This window comes from Streptopelia decaocto, assembly GCF_964273445.1.
Source record: "Streptopelia decaocto genome assembly, chromosome: 16".
Taxonomy (NCBI): Eukaryota; Metazoa; Chordata; class Aves; order Columbiformes; family Columbidae; genus Streptopelia; species Streptopelia decaocto.
The window spans coordinates 5,368,731-5,390,477 of record NC_138671.1 but is presented as its reverse complement, the minus strand read 5'-3'; the positions used below and the strand labels follow the sequence as shown (position 1 = coordinate 5,390,477).

The 21,747-nt window shown below is 49.7% G+C and overlaps 1 protein-coding gene across 1 annotated transcript in view; it reads right to left on the bottom strand.

Moving 5' to 3' along the window:
* CACNA1G (calcium voltage-gated channel subunit alpha1 G) overlaps window positions 1-21,747 on the bottom strand; it is a 140,945-nt gene that overhangs the window by 69,754 nt on the left and 49,444 nt on the right. The window contains exons 5-9 of the mRNA XM_082066963.1: window positions 20,595-20,754; window positions 18,229-18,520; window positions 17,625-17,717; window positions 15,165-15,975; window positions 13,284-13,648 (exon numbers count right to left, since the gene is read on the bottom strand). Coding sequence (XP_081923089.1) covers window positions 13,284-13,648; window positions 15,165-15,975; window positions 17,625-17,717; window positions 18,229-18,520; window positions 20,595-20,754 — 1,721 coding nt within the window. The remainder of the gene's footprint in view (window positions 1-13,283; window positions 13,649-15,164; window positions 15,976-17,624; window positions 17,718-18,228; window positions 18,521-20,594; window positions 20,755-21,747) is intronic.

Here is a 21,747-nt window from a genome sequence, read left to right as displayed (position 1 = left end):
GCTGGCAAATAAACAGATCAATCCATGTGGGCATTCAGCTCTTTCTTTCTCAGGGTTGAAGTCTCCAAGCACAGCGGGCAAAGCTCTTGCAGCTCAAGTTCCTTCAGCCCAGTGTGATGGTAGATGGGGACACAAATCAGTGTGATGTTATCTCAGTGCGGTAGCGTAATCCCTGGGGACTTGCACTGATACCAGTGGGAGCTTGTGATGATACAGCAACAGTCCCAGGATAGCAAAGCGGGGGGACAGCAGAAAAGCAAAAGTAATAAAAAAGAACAAATAGGGTGTGTGTAACACTTCCTGTACCTCAAATATCCTTGCTGAGGAATGGATCCCTTGGCTAGAGTTTGCTAAACACACCGAACATACAGCCCAAATCGCTTCCTTGCTGAGCTAGAGCTAAAATACAAATGCTCCAGCTCCCAATATTAAATGCAGCCCTGGTTTAAAACCATATACCTATGGGAACACTCAGACACAAAGTAATAAATAGGCCGAGAACTTATATGTCAAGCTGCACCTCAGGACAATTTCAAATAGCTGAAAGTCTACATTAGTCACAAAAAAAAAAAAAAATGCCAACTCATTCATGAATGCCCCAGCGCCCAGGCAGGCTGTGCTGTTATCATCACTGCAGCGATACTGCTGGAAAGGAAACGCGTTCCTGGAAGCTTTCCTTCCCATCCATCAGCCCTGCTAACCCAGGCCCCAAAGGCTGATTTCCACCCTCTGTTCCCCCGCTCTGACCGCGCTGCCAAATCTAACCAGCCCCCCGGGCACAACGCAGTTCAGTCCCTGGATGGATGAGCAAGAGCATCACAGCATCTCCCACAGCCGCTGCCTCCCCTCCCCGGGGGGGCTGACACGGAAAACCCAGCCAGCCCCCGCAGGGATGTCGTGTTAATAGCGTGGATTAATGGAACTTTGCGCTTCACACGCACCTTATTGCTGGAGATGTTATTGGGATGGATAAATCCAGATGGGAAGCACTGGCAGGGCACAGCTGGGTGATGGGGGGAGCCACAGGGCAAACAGCATTTATGCTGCAATCCTCCCAGGGACCCCAGCATGCACTGGAAGGGCTATGACCCCCCAGGCCATGAAACATCCCACCAGGCTCACGAGAGCCTCAGATACCCCTGGCATCGGTGCAGGAGGGCTGTGAGTCCGTACAATGTGGTGATGCTCAGTACCCATAGAAGCACAGGATTCATCCATCTCCCCCTGCGTCACCGCCCAAAAAATGCCTGGACCCCCTACTCCTCCTCTGCACACTCTTTTCCACTTCCTTTGCAGGAAATGGTTTTTAATGTCCGAAACATTAGGTGCCCATAACAAAAAGGAAGAGTGAGATCTCCTGAACCAGAGATGAGAATTAATATTCTAAAATCTCAGATTAATGTCCAAAATGGGCCATTAATTCTCCATTTCACCCTGTCAGGAGAAGAAGGGGGGTCTCTGAGGCAACCTGGAGCTCTACCAGGGCAGGGCGAGGGGATGCACACTGCAACCAGACCAGCGCAAATCAAGGACTTGTTTTGCTTTGGCAAACAACACATCCCTAAACAATTGATATGGGGTGATGCAAAATTCCCAGAGGATTTTTGCAGCCGGGTGGGGAGGGCTCTCCCCTAAGCCCCTCACTCCTGCCTGGGGGGTCCCCAGGGCAGCTCAAAAGCACCCCTGCAACAGCTCCGCGTCCCTTCCAAGGGACACATCGTTGCATCCATGAGGCACCCACCTGGACCCCTGCCACCGGCACCACTGGGAATTATTTATAAAAACAGAGGTGGGCTGATATCATGATCCTGCCCAGGGGGATCATGGCTGGGCAGTGGGGATTCCAACACTTCTGAGAATGCCAGCTACAGGATTTCCACACAGCTATAGATGCATATGGATAATAAGACTGTTTATAAGAAGCTTTTGCTCTAGAGAAATTGCAAACTTGTCTGAGACATCCTTCCTTAGACATCATTACAATACAGCAGGAAAGTAGCTTTTCTCTCCCATAGGAACTGAAATTGTCATCCCATCTTAAAAAGGAATACAGAGTTTCAGAACTGGTGAACTGAAACACACTGTGCCCAAAACTTTGATAGCTCTCCCCACCATTTCAGTCCCTATTCCCTTATCCATTTCCTCCGTACCATAAATCAAATTAAATTAAAAAACAAATAAAAGTCAGCTTGAAGAAGAACATGGAGCTTTTCAGTCACCAACTGTTCAAATGGGCATTTCATATCTGTAAGACAATGTATTTAAGAAAACAAAAAAGGCAGTTCACTGAAACCATTTCCCCCCCAAAAAACATCTTCAAGTTTGATAAGCTGCTGTTTTCTGACAATAATGGTCTAATCAAAACAATATTGACCAGGTTTAGACATAATGTACCTGCAAGAGTCACCAACTCCTGGCACACAATCAGTTCCCCAGATCCTCACCGGGCTCGGAGGAAAAGAGCCAGTAAAATCAAACAGCTTCCCCCTCTGAGGGCCACAATACGGCAGCCACGGGAGGTAGCATCATTCCTTTAACTAAATTATATATTTGGAAAACAAACCCCACCAGGATTCCCCCTGGAAAGGGCATTTTGCAGGGACGCAGAGCCTGAGTGCAGATCCTGGGGTGTCTTTACAGGACAAAGCCTCCTCACCCCCACCCCAATTACAGCACGTCTGCCATTGCCTCAGCATCTCTATTAAAAGAAGAGTCTGCTAATTCTCTCATCAGTAGCAGCAGTGACTAATTAAAAGGAAAGCATGCTATGATTAAACGAGCAACACCCAGAAAGAGCGAGATACAAGCGCAATTCAGCTGTGGCACGAAACACCAGCTCTTCTGATGAGTCTTGGGTAAATACTGAATTTTGTTTCCAGGACACCTCGCCTTGCTGGACACAGAGCCGTGGCGTCCTGGATAAATCATTCCCCGTTAGCTCTGTGTTTGCGGAGTGTCGATTTGTTGATGTACCAAACAGCACATTGACAGGCTCTGGCAGCACATGAAACAGGAGACGACAGGGCAGCATCTCTGCCGAGCACGGGAGGACGGCGGCAGGAGGAGGCAGCCCGGCAGTAGCCCTGCCTGCCGGGGTGCAGACCGTCAGCATGGGGAGGGGATGCTCCCCCTGCCCTGCTCAGAGGTTTCGGACGGGGCTGCCTGGCAGCGGGCAGGGCACTGCTGGGGGGGCAGGCGGAGGAGAGGGAAGGTGACCCTGGGTATTAGGTGTTGCCTCAAAGAAGTATCTCAGAGCGGGACCAGCGCCTTGTCCTTTTTCAGCATTCAGCTGTAATGCATTTCTTTGGGTTGTTTTTATTTATTTTTTTATCAATTAATTAGGATCTCACAAGCGAGGTTTCTAATGGTAGAAGGGACGTGCTCCGTTTCTGTCTGGGCACAAGGTGGTGGCTCACACCACTGCTGCCTGTGCATGGGGCTTCAAGGTGTCTGCTGAGCAAGCGAGGTTGTGGGCAATGAGGGGGAAAAAGCTCCTGAAGGTGAGGACAGGGGCTGGGGTCATGAGAGGTAGGAGCCAGAGGAGCTGTGCTCCCCAATTCCTGCAAGACAAGCCCTGTCGTGTGACAAAACGCAACCAAGTGCCCTGGCGGATGGTGCACAGAGCCTACAAGGCTTCTACTCCTGCCTTCCTCCAGCCACGACCCGTAAAAAGGAAATGACAGTGCCATGGCACAGGCTCTGCATCATTGCCAGACCTGCCCCCAGCACCGTAGACACGTCTGGCATGGATCCGTCCATCCCTGTTTCCCCTCTGCCCAGGCAGCGAGCTCCAGGCTGAGGCCAAGCCTGGTCTTGTCCAGCTCCTGCCCCTGGGGATGTCAGCACAAAAGAGCAGAAGCACCCCAGGGTGTTTCCTCTCTATCTCGCTAACAATAAAATAAAATAGAAAAAAAAAGAAAAATCTGTCTTGCCAAAGCAGAGGGAAGGATGGGGTGACGGGCCAGGAGGCAGATCCCTCCTGATCCCCAGGGCTCTGCTTCTGTGAGTGAATCCAGAAGACCATGAAAACTTCAAAACCATTCAAACGGCTGCAGAATAAAACCTGTCTGAAGTCATTACCATGGTAACTAAGGAAAAATAACATTGAAATAAAATACCAACCTCAGCTATTTCACAGGAAACACCAACAACGTTTTACTGACTCATCACTTGCAGATTTTTAATATATATACATAAGAAAAAAATCAAACAGGTCACACAAAGATGCGATTTTTCGACCTGACACTGTTCCACTAGATTGTCTCCACTCTCTGCAGGGGTGCAGGCATACATGGGGTCTACCTTAAAACAGGAGCCAGACCATCGGTCCTGGGGCAAAACGTAAGAAATTCTGATGAACGGAAGCAGCTATTAATTAACAAAATGATGTGTCCTTTTTCTTGCCCTCTCCCATGCTCAGTTCCCCATCATTTATAGCTCATGGCCATGTCCTCAACCAACAAGTCTTCTCCATGCCCTAATCTCATCACACCCACATTATTCCTCCTGCCGCTGAGCCACGGCCATCCATAAAACCACTTTGATTCCCTTCAGTAAATACAGCGCCTCTCAGCTCCAGAGCCACTTGCTATTTTATAAATAGAAACTCAATCCACGCATATTTTCAGTGATGACATTCATTGTCTTTGGGGCTCCTTAAAAGGCATCAGGCTTTAGCCACTGTCCTGGGTCCAGCAGCTCCAACCTGAGCCATGCTTAAATCAGAGCCTGACAGACTGATAGGCTGTCTCTACTCATCCTTTGCCAAATCGGTTAAAGAAAACAATTCAGAAAGTAGCAGAATTGCAGAGACTTTTGTTTTGCTCCTCCTGGGGTTGGACACGCAGAAAAGGCAGCGTGTTTGCTGCTCGGTGGGCTGAAGGAGGACTGCTGGGAAGTTCAGGATTTATAGGCATTTATTAAAAGGAATTGACTTTAACAGACAAGTGAACAAGTCCAGTTTCATCCCTTCACCACACGGGAAAGGAGGATTTTGTTACGGTTTAAATGGAGGCTGAATATTTCATGCCACAGCAAGTAATGCTGTAAGAAAGGGAGGAAAGCAGCTTTCATTTCGGAGAAATCGGAGCTGTCTGCACAGGAGGGACTCCCCTTCCACCACCACCACTAATCTCCTCACCTTCCACCCATTCTTCCCTGTTACAATTCACAAATGTCCCTTCCCAGCCCACATCTGCAGAAGGAAGGAGCTGAGTCCCATGGCCACGGCACCTTCTGGTGCAGGACCTTCCTCTCCACCACATCCTTGTTGAGCAACCATGGCCAGCAACTGAATTCCCCAGCCCTGATGGGGCCATGTCCTCTCTGCCTCATGGCCACCTCAAGCTTGGGGTGCAAATAAAGGGATGAGCCCCACGCATGATGGAGAACCTCATCAACCAACCCCAAAGGGACCTGCCATGACCTATCCCTGCCCAGAACCATCAACAGGACCTGCAGACCATGCTCTCTTCCACAAGCCCTGGGGCTGAGCTCTCTTTACCACTCACACAGCAGATATTCTTGCCTGAACTCCTTATCTCTCTCAGCTTGAGATTTCTGGATGAATATTATCCTAGAAAATGCAAGAAAAACATGAAGTGGCTCATCCCTCTGCCCAGGTTTCAGAGGAGCTTAAGCTGAACAAAAGCTGCATTTCCACTTGGTCACACCTTGTAAGTACTTGAGATTTAAAGCCCTCTATTTCTAGTTAATCTAAACCAAGTTTGAAACTTATCTCCCCATTACTACTTGAGAAGGTACCAGGGGGAGGAAGGAAATAAAAAAAAAAAAGAGAAAGAAAAAGGCTGTCTCTGTAGGGCTCCTGCACAGTTCTGCTGAACCTGGGTTTCTGATGCTGGTAACACTATCTCTAATGCTGACAGACATCCACGGGGGAAAAGCTGGTCGTTTCCTAACATCAGCAAAAAACCAATTATAACAAAAGAGCTGAAATCCAGCAGAGATGAGGGAAAAACCACTCAGCTCCCATCCCTGCTCCCGCTGGGGCTGAGCGGGGTGGGAAGGGGCTCTGCGAGGACACGGGTGGCAGCGGGGCAGAGTCATGGCACCAACAGCATCGGGACCAACTCTACCGGGAGACCTGGGAAGAAAATTGATTGATCCCTGCGAAATCACCAACAATCAGCAATCAGGAGCGTTTACAGACAAAAGCATGTGCTGGTGCAAGCTGAGGATGCTCCAGAAGCTCTAGCTGAGTTTGCTGGCTCCCACCCAAAGGGAACAACCACAATAATCAAAGAAGGAGCAGAGAGACATGCACATCTATCTGCAGAGAGCAGTGATTTTTCATCAGCATGGGGATGAAGTGAGTTTCAAAAGCACACATCATCTCCCCGTTTCACTGAGCCAGAGTCTCTTCTCAATGCTGCCTGAGCAGAGATAACGCAGGGGTACGGATGGCAGCTGAAACAACAGCTGTAATGATAGGATCTAAGGCAGCCCGAGTATTTCCAGCCTCTGAACTAAATTAACAGGAAAGGATTGACACTTATAGTTCCCCATCCAGGGAGCTGAAGAAAACTTTAGATGTCGGGAATCCACATAGGCTCATCCCTAAAGCTTGCAGAAAACTGAATTATCTGATAAAAAATCCACACACTTTCCAGTTGCCTGAAATCTCATTACATTTTCAAATAATTCAGTCTCCAGAACCAGGATAAAGTCTGCTTTATAGGCACAGCCCATTTTTTCAATAACTGAGAGGGCCGTGGCACCCCTGTATTTTGCATGACACTCTGAAAGAGCTTTGTCAGTGAGTCAATAAAACACACAAGTTCCTACAAGACCTCATAAACCCTTCAAATCACTGAGGAGAGGAAGAACCCCTGAGGTCCATAAAAAGAATTACCCCCAATAACAAACAGAGAGCTGATTTTGAAGTCGGTGATTCTAGTGATTAACAGCTCGGATGACTTCCATTAGCGTTGACTTGACTCCACCAGTCTCCAGCTACAAACTGTTAATAAGAGTAATTTCTGCTTAAGCAGGAGGTAATTGAATACAGCACATGCAAATCTATAGGGCACCTTATTTTCCTGCTGTGGGAGTGCCCTGTACAGCTGTAGCACTGGGAAATCGAGTTGACACCAGCTACAAGCCCTGTGTTGGGCAAAGCCAGCAGATGCCGAGGCGGGGAAAGCCTCACTGCGCTGCCAAAGCTTTCATCGCTTCGCCAAGAGTAGCTGGCACAGCGCTGGGGAGATATGTGATGGAGTTAAATAGAGACACGGGGTATGCACCAACGTGGAAATGGAGATATCTCTAGGAAGAGATGGTGCATGAACATGGGACCTTGTGAGCTCCCAGAAAGAGAGGTTTTCCAGGGAAAGGCTCTCTTGTTGATTTAAGGGATGCACACACATGGCAAGTGCCCTCCTGAATCAAAGCCTAATGAATCAGATTCATACAGGGAAGCATCAAATTAGAAATTTCACCACAGAGGAAAGTTCAGCTGTACTATTAAGGCCAAGGTTGGAGTAAAGCAGCTGGGGTGCAGGGTTAAGGGGGTGCAGCACTGCTTTGCATCTCTGTGTGGGACGCAGAGAGCCCCTGGTGCCGCACCAGCTGCTGTCTGGATGTGGGACAAGTCTTTGAGTCCCTGCACTTGCAGAAAACAATTCAAAAGAGATGCAAGAGATACCAAAAATATTAAATACAAAAGGATTCCCTTCCTGACCTGGAGGCTTGAAACAAATCCATGCACATGAAAGAAGCCAGAATTCAAATGTCCTGGATCTAGATGACATGGAGCTGCAGAGGTTGGAGGGAACATGGTGCTGCCCACGATCACCCTGTGCAGCCAGAAAAGGGCAAGCTGGGCAGCACGCACCTCGCGAGCTGCAGCTCATCCCTGCATCCCCCACAGCCTCCTCGGGAGGCAAACGAGCACGTGGCAAGATCTGATTTGGCACATGGGGATGTCAATGGAGCAGCCTCCATATGCCTGACAAATCTCCAACACTCCTGCAGCCAGCAGCAAGTGTTCAACTTGGCTTGGAACTGGTGGAGATTAGGATGCTCTTAACCATGAAGTCCTGGGAAAAAAGTGCTTCTACTGCCCTCCAGCCTGCCCAGGACTTTGGACACTAGCACAGACTCAAGCACCCCAAGACCTGGGGCACCAGCTTGACAAATCCCCACTGCCCAGCTCCCTTACACCACTTCTCCATAGAGAAACTAAATTTTCCTCCCACGTGGAGAAATCAATCAGTGGGTGTCAGGACAGCTAATAATTTTCAGTTACCTTTCTCCCTGCACACTAAATTCAGGCAGAAGTACATCAATACCCTTTGGGTGACTATTATTAATGCTTGAACCTGGAGCCTCATGGCAAGTTTTCCAACACTGCTGCACTCACTGACCCTTCACCTCCCCTCTCCGTCATCCTGGATACCTAAAAATTTCACGTCCTCTGATGCTGATTAGGAAGACTCTCATGTTTTTCAGCCCCACTGTTTACATAAATAGATACATTAATACATTTTGCCAGCAAGCTTTCCTTTGACGCTTTGGCACAGATGGTTGATATTTCCATGTTGCAGTGGCTATTAGATTGTAATGTTACTGGTGACAATTTGGCTTTATCTGTACCATGTACACTCTGGGCCCCTGCAGCAGGATGCACAAGGAATTCAGCCTGAGATACCACCATGAGCTGAGGCTGCTCCTGCCTTCCGCAGAGGGAGTTTGCACACCTTGGTTCAGGGCACTGCTGCTTTGTGGGTTCCTACAACCCCTTACTGTAGCTGGGGGTACCCCAGCGGTTATCCTGCTGCTGGAGGGATGTCAAGCATCACCTCTTCCCACTTCCCTGGGAATTGCTTCCTGTGGATGATGAGATTTTCTCCTTGGGTGCTGTCCCCTTTGTCATCTCTCTGATTTGCTTTTTAAAACTTAACAAAAGGTTCTCCACAGGTCTGAAGCAATTTCCTCTTCCTTCAGAGACACCAGAGGTTTGGACCGATCTAGATCCAAGTCCCCATGATCTCCAGCCGTGAATTTGAACCGACTGCAGCTTTGGGGAGGCCAATGCAGGACTCTCCAGTCTCTTTCTTGTTAACAATGGCAATTCACCGCAGAGACGGCGGCTGAAATTCAAGCACTATTTAAACAAATGAGTATGTAGGGTATAGTTCATACAATGCGAGTTCAGACAAGGAAAAATCAGAACAGCCAGGCAGCTCAATGCGAACCAGATTTTAAAAACAAAAACAAAATCCCAAAGCCCTTCCTCAAGGAAGCCCTCGCTGAATTCTTTCCCCTGCTGAGGAGTCCAACATCACGCCTTGTACTAAAGCCTTTGCGTTTCACTCCAAGGAAGGATTTGGAGAAGAAAAAGAAAAAAGAAAAGCAGCACATTATGGAACACAGTCTGGCTTGCAGCCAGGGCTGGGGGGAAAGCAGCACAGAAACCCTCTGGTTTAGCAGCACACTTTACTCCTGCTCCATAGCAGAACAAGCTTTTGCAAAGCCTTAGCCGTTTGAACCCGCAGCGCTGCAGTCTCAGCTTCCCTAAGGCGAATCAGTCAATTGGTTCAACAGTGTATTTAAAATCCCCCAGAGTCTACCTTTAAATCACCTTTATATTCCTCTACCCAAAGCTAATAGTTTCTACCTGCATTTTCCTTCATCTCCGTAGAAAAACAAGCTATTTAGCAGTCCCATTAATAATCCGCAGCAATCTGGTTGTCATTTCCCTGATGGAAAATTTCACAGTGCTGCCCGGCAGCAGCAACACGGCGAGTGCTCCGTGCACCTCCAGCCGCTTTCCTCTCGCTAAACCCAGCGGTCATGGGGAAGGCAAGAGCCAGAGCTGGCCGGGTGGGGAGGATGGGCAGAAACCACTGAGCTAAGCCTGGTCAGGTGCTCCTACAGCTCCCACACGTGTAGGAACCACGTGGAAGTAACCTGATGCTGAGTGAGAAAGTCAGCAAGGTCATGTCAGAAGGAGCTTAGAGGAAACCTAGCTCCTGAACCCCCAGCCGTGCGATGGTAAAATGTTTATTGATGATAATTTTACTGTGGAAAGTGAAGCTTTAGGTTGGAAGGTCCTAAGGTAGGAGGTGAGCTCCTGGGGACACCAACTACCTTAGCTATGTGCATCCAGCACCCCTGGTCGTGGGTGCTCAGTCTGGACAGGTTGACTGATGCGTGAATGCAAATAAACAGCAAGAGGTGGGGGCCGGCGTTTTCAATACACTCCCAATTTCCACTCGTTTTGATGTGCCTTCAAACCACCACTTTCATCCTAAATAACCCGGCCTGGCCCAAGACTGTCAAGCAAGGGACTGAAAGGCTGTTTCAGTCTTCCAGACATCTCCCATGGAGAAAAGCAGGTCTCACCAGCATGCCTGTCCCAAGGTGAAATGCAAAGCCTCCAGAGAAGTGTACTTCTGTCCCCAGGCTATAATGAGGACCTCTGCTGATCAGCTCATGTTCTGAAGTCCAGGATGCTCTGGTGGTCCCAGAGCTGCTGAATCCCACCCAGCTCTGCTGGGGACAGATGGAAGGTAGATGTCTTCCTCCCAGGGTAACCACCAGCCCATCCTTCTTCTCACATAGTAGCTGTCAGCATGTCCTCTCCCCTCTAACAAGATGCTGGTAAACAGTACAAGGCTTTTGACATGGCACCATAAAACATGTCCTGAAAGTATTTATTCCTAATATAGCCCGGTGTGCCCAGAGTGGCCTCATGTGAAAAGCCCAAGAGGTAAATATTCATTAAATAAGCAGAGAGCTTAATATAGAAAGTCACAGAGTCAAGTACTCTTCAAGCCCCCTCACGTCTTTGCAAACAATCAGCCGATGAAGATAAATTTGATGCGGTTGATCACTTGCACTTTTAAGAAAGACTCTTCTAAAACAACAAAAAAAAATTGCATGTTTCAGTGTTTATAATCTCTGCAGAAAGGCCTGGGCCAGCATTTCTGCCTTCTAATTCCTGCTCTCATAACTGTCAGATTACGAAACAGCAGACTATAAGCCTCCTGAGTTTACAGAAAAACACCTCTCTGCTCTCTGCCGCCACTTTGAGCAGATGAACTAATAAAAACAAGCTCCGCTATTCACTCCAAATGCCTGGGAGAAAGGAATCTGGAACAGTAGTAGCTTCAAACTGCCGCCAAAGAAAGCAGCCACCCACAGTGTCTGGAGTACCCCCACGCTTATCAGCTTCCTTCACCTCATTACCCGAAAACCACCACAAAAATCTGCCTTTCCCATCCAGCTGCCGGCTGGGACACACCGCTGGCCAGGGCAGAGGCCAGCACCCCGCTGCCCTCCTTCTCCCCAGCTGAAGAATTAAGTAGCTGTGTTGTTTATCAGGTGTTTGGTGATGAGAGCTCCCTCAGCCCCCTGTCCCTGGTGGAATGGTCCCAACGCATGGACACGCATGGTGGGAGCCTGCACCAGCATCTCCCAAACATGCTCCTAATAAAGGGCAACAAGTTCTGACAATCTGTACCTTGAACACTCGCAGCAAAGACATGGCAGATCTGCTTTCACCTTTCAGCCAAAGGAGGAATAGAACTGTTTATTGGTTTCTGTGAGCCACTTCCCCCCAGGTTCTTAAGAGATGATCTTCCCGATATTATTAAATAAAGGTGGAATCACTCAAGCTTCCCCATGCAGCTCCCCTGGCACATCCACCAAGGGCAGCACATGAAGGTGAAACCTGTAGGACTTCTGAGCGCATCGTTGTTTAATGTGTACTGAAAACAAGGGTTAGCCAGCCAGACTGTATTAGGATGTCAGGGAGAAGGCACTGGCTGGAAGGGACACATTTAGCACAGCCGCGTCTTCCTGGCGTTCGGGCATTGAGGCATTAATGCCACGGGAGGACACGGAAATTTGGAGACAGTCTGCAGCCACCACCCCTGCAACTGGGAGCTGTGGGAGAAACACCTCTGCGTGCAACTGCGAGTGACTATGCAAATACAAAGCATGCCAGGAAGGGAGAACAGTCAGAAACAGCCATGACTGGAGATGCAAGGGAGTTCCCAGCAAAGGCTCGTGCTGGGACAGGGGTGGTCTTGTCTGTCTGGGAGGGTAGAGCTCTGGCATCCCAGAAGAAGCACAATGCCAGTCTGGCTAATGGGAGCCCTTTAGCACTGGAGGGATATATAAGAACGTTTTGCAGAATCTCACCATCCCTCCTAATCAACTCTCCCCCGCAAATCCAAACCAAGCCAACCCACACCTGCAGCAGGACCGAGGGCACCACACCAGGCAGCAGCCACAAAACTGACAGTGAGACCACACCACACAAAAGCCTCTCTAAAAGCAGAGCTCTTGTTATCCTGATAGAGACATTTCAAGAGGAACATCCTTTTCTTAATTACTGTATATTGGGAAAAGCACTGCTATGTGACAAGTGTGCAAGAGGCTGGAGCAAAGTCAGCCTCTTGCCTGCAAGGACTCAGATAATCGAGCGGAGAAGTAGCCAGCGACGAGTCTATTTTGGACTCAGTGTGCTGTTGCTGGAGCATTCACCGGGGAGGCAAAGGCATTTGTTACCTCCTCTCCAGGGACTGCAAATTCAATAGACTTCCCTGTCTGCAGCTGCACCAACCCCAGAGCCCGCAGCCACTGCCGGTAGCTGGCACAAACCCAGCGGCACACGGCTGTTCCCTCTCCTTGGCCCCTGTGCCGCAGAAACCAGCGACGTGCGGTGCTGCCCAGGTGATGGTGGACTCAGCACAGTGCTGAGCATCCCTGGCGGGGCCGGGATGCAGGAGCTCATGCAGCCCATTACCAGCCCAGGTGATTGCTGCCTGCCTCTGCCTGCAAGCTGGGAGCAGGCTCCGAGGACAAAAATCAGCCTTGCTCTGTTCTGGTACCCTTTTTATTTATGCTTATAAACATCTCAAGGGTGGGTGGGTGTCAAGGGGATGGGAGCAGACCCATTTCAGTAAGGCCCAACAGTAGGGTGAAGGACAATGGGCACAGACTGAAATATCAGAAGTTCCAGCTGAATATGAGGAGAAACTTCTTTACTCTGAGCCCTGGAACAGGCTGCCCAGAGAGGTTGTGGAGTCTCCTCTGGAGATATTAAAAACCCACCCAGACAAAATCCTGTGTGATTTGCTCTGGGTGAACCTGCTTTAGCAGGTGGGTTGGACTAGATGATCTCCACCCTTCCAACTCCAACCATCCTGCGATTCCTACAGCACCCAAATGCCTCTCACCCCAAACCATCTCATCAGCAGCCGGATTCGGACCTGTCACACCACCCGCATCCCTTCTGCTGGGACAGCACTAACCTGCTCGTGGTACTCGATCCCCATGCTGAGCGTGTTGATGAGAATGGCCACCATAATCCCACGGCCAAAATACTTGCTGTCCACGATCTTCCGGAAGGTCTCACACACCACGTGCCAGAAGGCCAGCACCCGACTCGCTTTCCTCGCCCGAGCTCTGCCCCGCTGCGGGTCCCGCTGGTCGCTGTAGTGGGCATCCTGCGTGAACTCGTAGACGCCCTCGCTGTCCGAGTCACCCGTCTCGTTGTCCGTCAGCTCACCCTCACTCGCCAGCGCCTTGAGGCAGTAAGGGCAGCTCTCGGGGTTGCAGGAGCCGCTGTCCAGCTTGTTGCAGGGGCTGGAGATCTTGCAGGAGCTTTGGCAGGGACCTGAAATGCCAGCAGGACAGAACAGCCCATCAGCGAAGACAAGGGAACCACAGGAAGCCACAAGAGCAACCCCTCAATCCCCATTAGCACCAAGCTGTTGCCCTCAACAGAACAGGCATTTCCTAAGGGGAAAAGGACTCCTGCTGGGTTAAAGAGCCCTAGACAAAACCTGGGCTCCCCAGCACCTTCTTACAATTTAAAGCCCTCTTTGCTGCCCCCAGGCAGACAGAGCTCCAGCCCAGAAGCCACAGCCCACTTCATTAAACCTCTGACCATCATGGCTAGGAGAAAACAATCAGCCCCCTTGGCCCAGGCAGGCTCCAGGCTCTAATTATCAGGACCACCACCACCTCCTTTCCTGCTCCTGCTGTTTGCTGATGCTCGGAAATCATCAGCTTCCCCCTCCACAAGCTGCCTTCAGGTCCCAGCTGCAGGTGGCTCCCAGGTGACAATCCCAGCGGGATGTTCCCAAAAATCCCACCAGCTGGCTGCAAGGGAAGAGTCTGTTTGCAAAGCACACTCCTGACTCATGCCCAGCAGCATGCAGGAGGTATGAATAAAAACTCAGTGCTAAACCAACTCAGAGCCCAGCTCTTCATATTCATTATCTGGGCAGCTCTGAGCTGGGGACAGGACTTGGGCTCTTCCCTGCACAGCTCCTGGCTGGAAAGGTCAGTGCCACTGTGGTGGGGTAGAAAAGGCATTGACCATCCAGGAAAGCTTTGCCAGAAATGCTTCTTGGAGACCGAGAGGGTTTGAACTAGACTGGGTTGAGCTCCCAGACCTTAGGATGGAGAGGGGGAAAGAGCATCTTGTGAGGAAAGTGTGAAACCCCAGATCCAGGAAAGCTGCATTTGGTGTCTGGCTCTGTTACAGGCTTCATGAGCAAGTCACAGGTTTTAATACTCAGCACCTGCGATTGACATTGATCACTCATGCACACGAGACACTATCTCCCTGAGTCTTGCGTTCTGTGGGAAGCAGAGCTACACAGTGCTCAGGGATGTGCTGGGATGCTGATCGGGAATGTGTCCATGCCCAGGCTCTGGGGCATGTGGTGGGCAAAGCAGCCACCTCCAGCCCCTGCATGTCAACAAAGAAGGGACATGGAAATTTGGAAACAGCTGGGCTGGGCTCCAGCTTTGCTGGGTGTCATTGAACCCAGTTCTAGCTGATTTGGGGAGTGCAGGGATCCGGGAAGCACTCCCTGTAACTGCAGAATAAATTGGTTTCAGGAGGAAATGGTGATGGGAAAGAAAATGGGTTGATTGAAAAAAAGTAATTTCCCTTGGATTCTAGCAAGTCTAAAGTCTGGGAGGTTGAAACCTCTCTCCTAGTTTTGGCTATGAGTTATGTAGGTCAGAAGATTCACATTGGTCTCACCTGGAAAGCTGTCGCCTTTCTCTGTAACGTGAACTGAAAAGAACCCTGCAAAGATTCAGAAAGGGACAGAAATTAGGTTGGATCTTGTATTTGTGCAAGACAACCCCAAAATGACATCCAGCACCCGGCTCACCTGTGCTCTGGGTCTCCAGCAGCTTGTGCATGGTGCTGTATGGCCCGGGTGGGATGTTGAGGCTCGTCAAGGTGCTGCTCCCCGCCCCGACTGCCGCCTCCCCCAGGTTCTTCTCTTTCAGCATCTCGTGGGAGGTGCTGGGGTGCACCGTGGGGTACACCTTGCTGCCCACGATGTTCTTGGGGATCCCCTCTGGGCTCGGCAAGCCAAGAACCGGCTGTGGGAGGGATGAGCGGCAGCACACGGGCTCAAAGTGGCAGTCAGCATGGTAGATGCTGTGGACGGACTCGGTGTTGCTGGATGCAGCACTGGGGGCCCCGTGGGGGTTCGGTGCCGAGGGGGGGAGCATCAGCCGGTTGGTCCCGTTGTGAATTGAGCTGGTCTCCACATCGCTGATCTCTGGGCTGGCACGTGGTGCCCGTAGGTTCCCATTGCCCAGGTGATAGTGGTGGTGGTGGTGGTGATGGTGGTGGATGAGGTGGTGCACAGAAGACCTCTTCCTGCTCCGGCGCTTCCCGGCGTGCCGGTCGGCCCCTGCCTTGCTTGTGGGGCTGGTGAGGAAGCCCATCCTCACGCCCACCACCCGGTAGACCTCCACGAGCTGCTTGCTGCCCTTACGGGCAATATAAACCAGGTACTTGAGGAGTTCATCATAGCAGCTGCCTGGTTCTGAAAAGCTGGCGAGGGTGCTGGCATTGGACAAGTAGCGGACCCTCTGCTCCTTCATCAGCTGGCTCTCGCGCTGCTTCGTCTCAGAGAACTGCGTCGCTATCACCACCAGGCAGAGGTTGATCATAAAGAAGGAGCCCACCTAAGGGGACAGAAGCCATCAGCCACCTCGGGGTGGCCATGCCCACCCCATAGCCCTGCCTCACCCCACACCCCGGACCAAGGACCAGGGGGAAAACCCCAGCCAGCCCCACCTCCTGCCTCACCTGGTGGGAACCATCAGTAGGGACAACCAGTGGGGATCACAGAGGGGCTGACTCACCCCCCAGCCCCCACCCTGGGAACTCCCACACCAGCGCTCCACGGAGGACGTCAGAGATCAAAGACGAGAGAAGATTATTTTGACAAAAAGCTTTTGCTCTTGTAAGATGGTGTTTTTCTCTCTCTGCAGACAGCGGTTGTAATTATCACAATTAGTGGCATTACGATGAATGCGCTGAGCCTTCCTGATAGGAGCTTTTTTCCTGGCAGCGTGTGGGCAGATCCCTTTCCCCTGCTAACGGGATTTGCGGGTGACTGTTACGCAAGGACATCAGCAGTCTGCACCCACAGCTTGGAGATTTTATTGCCAACCAGGGCTTCAATGAGGTTCTGCCTTCTGCAGAGCCCAGGCTGGATCACAGGGAATTACTGACGTGCTAACGGGCTATCACACACTGCGAATGGTGCTCACGCAGCATCTGGAAAAGTACGGCTTGCACTTTCCTCTCCATCATTTTGGGGAAGCTAAGAGCAAGGGATTGTTTCTTTCTTTGGCAGGCTAATAGATATAACTAGGAAAAGCATCATGGACTAAATGACCTCCTATCTTCTCATCAGGATTTGAGTCCTGGTTGATGAGGAGCTGAAATTGCCACAATGGCCTAATGGACAACGTGCAGCTATTTTGCTGGACTTAGTCCAATTAGACAGAGAGAAAGGGACTCATCTCACTTATCTCAGCTACATCTGAGTGAGGCACCTAATGACCCTTTAGAGTCAAGAGAGAAATAGGCACATCAAGTCTGCAATGCATCTAATTTATTTTGGATGTCTACCTTCGGAGGAGATGAATCACCCCCTTAAAGCACCTATTTTTCTCCCTTGACGATACAGGGAGTCTAGACAACGAGCACAGCCAGTCACCATAGACAATTCTGCTTCCATAGACGAAGCCCATCATGGAGCCTAACCCACAGAAACTCTTTGTTGGTTCCTTTGTGGGTGGTCTCAGATGACGCTGTGAAATGTGGGTGGGCTGTGGGCAGTAATCTCTTCCCTCTTTTCTTCATGTGCTTCTCTGAAGTTCAAGACTGTTTTCCTGAAATGTCCCCTCTGCACCAAGGACCCCAGATTCTTCAATCTGGGGGAATTTCTGGGCAGCCTTCCAGAGCTCATAATCTGACCAGGGGAAATTTCCCTAATTTTAAACTTAAATTCAAGGTGGCAACTGAGAGAGAGGACCTTAGACCACAAGGAGAGAAGTAGTAGAAGCAGCAGCAACAGAAGTGTATCTACCATAGCTTAAGCACATATTTCTTTCCTTCGTGGTTGCAGCAAAATACAGCTGCAATAAAATGCCATAGTGAAGATGCTTGTCTTCCAGCAGGCTGGTTTCTATTTCAGCTATTATATATTATACTTTATATATTGCATATTATTATATATTATCTGCCCTGTTCCGCTGGGTCAGTCAACTCTGCTCTCTCCAAATGCCAGGAGGATCCCCCATGTTCCCCCAGGGCCACTCACAATGATCAGGAGGATGAAGTAGATGAAGTTGTAGAAGGAGTGTGCATCCATGACAAAGTACATGATGTCTACCCAGCCTTCCAGAGTGATGACCTGGTGGAGATAGGAATGGAAAATGAATCCATCAAGGCTCCGTTACAACATCAAGCGCACAAGCAATGTTTCTCCTGGCTGGGTCATTTCTGACACCCTGTAGCTGGTCTTGGTGCAGTACGAGACACCGAGGAACCAAATTCTGCTCCTGCCAATGCCAATAGCCACATTACCAGCTGCCCAGGCTGAGTCCAGCCCTTCTTTTCCAGCTGGACCTAATGCCCACTACTGTGTTTTCCAGGGGGAAGAGCAGTATCAAGGTCCTGCTTCACATCTCACTGCACACACAGGGTTTGGAGACTTGGGTTTTGTCCATGCATGTGAGACAGAGGAATCTTCAAAGCAGGCATCAAATTGTATCCCTGACCTTTTTACTGCCTGTGGACTGCTATATAAATGCTTGCCGGTGCAAAATAGCCCCCAGGAGTGCAATTATATGGCCCCTGGGAACATGTTGTGGGGCACAACCAGCTCTTCACCCACTTTGTGACAGTTTGCAGACAGGGTTTACCTGAAATATCGCAATCCAGGCATAGCCAATGTTATCAAAGTTGATGGCTCCCTTGAAGGGGTTGTGCTCCCCGGCAGAGCAGTTGGTGTAATACTGGTTCCAATTAACACAGGATGTATTGGTGGTGTCGTTGTAAGAATAATAATCCAGGGTGCACTCGAGACCCTCTTCCCTCCGCGTTGGGATGCTCCGGCAGTAGCGCATCCCATTCTCCCGGGGCTGGGAGCAGATGAAAGGGTTCTCATCTTCATTCTCTGTCTGGTAGTATCGCTCCAAATCCACCGTGTAGGGGCTGAAAGAGTCCAGACGGGGCTGGGGTTTGCACACTGTTTGCAGGCAATCTGGCAAGGTAGCAACTGCAACAGCAAAATCTCACATCTGTTATTCTGGATGCTAAAGCTCTTTTTTGTTTTTGCTTGGGGTTTTTGGGGGGGGGCAGGGGTTGGGTTTTTTGCTTGATTGTTTGTTTGTTCTTTTGGTTTTTGTTTTTTTAAAGGGATCCCCTTGGACTTTCTGCAGCCCCGCTGGGGTTATGTCCCTAACTGGGTTTTGGAAACTGAGGCAGCACATTCGGCCACTCAACAACCTCTCTGATGATATTTTTAGGAGTCACTCCATCTGGAAATGTTCAGGGTTTGACTTTAGGGGACTAAGAGCAGGGTTCAACCCTGAAGGTCTTCTCTGAAATGGCTTTGCTGCAGTAAGATGGATATCAGTCAGTTTAAGCTCCTGTATTCTCCTGTCCTCCTGGAGATGCTGAGAATGGCTTAGGGAGACTCTAGGTACAAGGACCTCCCAAGCTTCCTAAAAAACAGAGACAGGGCCTTCGTCTGCATTTTGCAGTGCCTGTTCAGCCCATAGATAAGCTCTAAATTCTCTCTGAGGGCGGCCTTACCGCAGCAAACCAGGCAAAAACACTTTTCAGGGTGATGAAAAAACCCATGGCCAGCCAGAAACTGGCTTCTCGCTCTGCACACAGCTACCTCCTTAATGCTGCCAGGACTCCCACTAAAGCTCACAAAGATATTTTTAAGCCTAGTTCAGCCCAGTTAATTCCTGCAGAATCGCCTTTAATACCCTTCGAAGCTTATCTAAACCCTGGAATTCTGGCTCACTGAAACGGCACCCAAACCTGTGGCTCTATCGGCTTTACTCAGTGGTGCGGCAGTCCCTCTGCTCTGCTACCACTTATGGAACAGGGATGTGCCCTGGGAACGAGTCTCCCAAGTGCCCTTTGAAGGCAGGACCTTACAGCATCCTCCAATACCTAAAGGGACCTGCAAGAAGGCTGGAGAAGGATTGTTTACAAAGGCATGTAGTGATAGGACAAGGGGTAGTGGTTTTAAAGTGAAAAAGAGTAGATTTAGATTAGATATAAGGAAGAAATAGTTCCCCATGAGGGTGGTGAGACACTGGAACAGGCTGCCCAGAGAAGCTGTGGATGCCCCATCCCTGGAGGTGTTCACAGCTGGGTTGGATGGGGCTTTAACAACCTGGTCTGGTGGAAGGTCCCTGCCCATGGCAGGGGGGTTGGAACTAGATGATCATTAAGGTGCCTTCAACCTAAATCATTCTATGATTCTATGACCTACAAGAGGGGTGGCAATTGATTAGGAGATGTGTGGGAGAAGATAAAATCCTGGAGTGTTGGAACATCCATCAAGGGCTTGCAGAGATCTGCCTTTCTCCTACCATTCAGACAGAGGGAGGTGGTGGAGAAAAGCAGGTAGATAGGAGAACAGGTATGGAAATCCTGGTCTGAAAGAAATGTCTACCTGATATTTCAACCAGTGTTAAAATATTCCTACATCTGGCCAGGAAACTGGATGCTACAAAACCCCATTTGATCACAATTGTCCTCTGGACCTTAAAATCCAGAGGTTTGTGAAAAATAACAGTTTGGGACAGGGACTATCTCTTGCTCTGAGACTGAAAAGGATCTAGTATCCTGAAATGTGTGGTAGCTACATCAGCCTCCCCTGGGGTTCAGGTGGGACTATAAATACCATATCAATAAACATCACCAGCTGCTGAACGGGATTCAGACCTCAACGTCTTGACAAATGCAGAAAAGGTCGCATGTTAATGAAATGCTGAATTCAGACAGCCTGAACTCTTATTCTCAGGTTTTTTTTGGAGACTCTTATCAATCAGAGAGGCTCCCAAGTGCCAGCTGAGGGTTACGGACAGCCCTGCAGGACTCCAATGACACGTTGTCCCAGCTCGCTCTGTTCCAGCCGCGCGTGCCTGGGCAGGAGCTGTGGGGGCATTTAGGAGCAGGGAGCATTGACAGAAGAACCAGGGCTTTCTGATGGAGGACATCCTGGTCTCCTGGAGAGACACTTCTGCTGCCTGCACAGACTCACATGCTGAAGTTCTCGGGGAGGAAGCAGCGGTTCCTGAGCAAACCTGCCCAGAGCTGGACTCCCACAATGCCAAAGATGAAGAAGACGAAGAAACAGAGGAGGAGGACGTTCCCCAGCATGGGCAGCGTGTCCAAAAGAAGCGTCACCAGGATGCGCATACCTGAGGCAAAGAGGAAAAGTCCAGGATGAATTTTCTTATTTCAGCTACGTCCTCCTGAGCTTTTCCTTTCCGTCCATACTTTTCCTTGCAGTGACAGCCGCTGCCTTCCCAGCCACTGTTGCTTGTCACCCACACGTGTCTTCCAAACTCCCACAGCTCCCCAGTCCCCTCTGGTTCCCCTCAAAGCCCTTGGGTCCCCCCCTCCATCCCTGCCCTGCTCTTCTCCCTTCACTCCCCATCCCAAGTCCTCTTCTCCTCCTAGCATTTTCCAGCAATTATATGTCTCCTTTCTTCTCTGGGACCAAACCCTGACATTCTCCCTTGCCGAGTCATATTACTTTCCTCACTCCATATATATTAGAATTCCCTTCCCTCCCTAATTCCCCTCATCTACCCTAAATCCCCTCTCTTCCTTAAACTACCCAACTCTCCCTGGCAGTTAATTCTCACAAGTTCAGGAACAGCCAGTTCTGCAACAAAGACAAATTGATGGTGACTTCAACTTGACATTTACACACACAAAAAAATTGATTTCGTCTGACGTCTCTGTAATATTCTGCTCATCTCTGACTCTCCTTCTTCCCCATCTTCTGCATTCTCTCACTCGCTGATATTGATTTTCATTTAAAGAAAGCTTTACTGTTGCGCCCTTTACTTTGATACTTCAAGAAGACTTTTTCCCCTCATTCTGATGCTGTCACCTCCTTCATCACGGTTTTTCTCTACTCCTCTACAGGGGAACAACCACCTTTCATCAACTACTAATTAACTGAAATTACTTTCTGTGGTTACTGCATTTACCATCATACAAAACTCTCTTATTTCTCTTCTCACCTTACATTTCTATCCCATTGTAACACCATTGCAGAGAAGCCAAGATAAATTGCCCAGGATTTCAAAATACATTAAGTGAATTACATCCCTGGTTAGACAGTGGCAGATAAATTCAGCCATCCATCAGTTCAGCAGTGGGGACAAAAAAAACATTGCAAA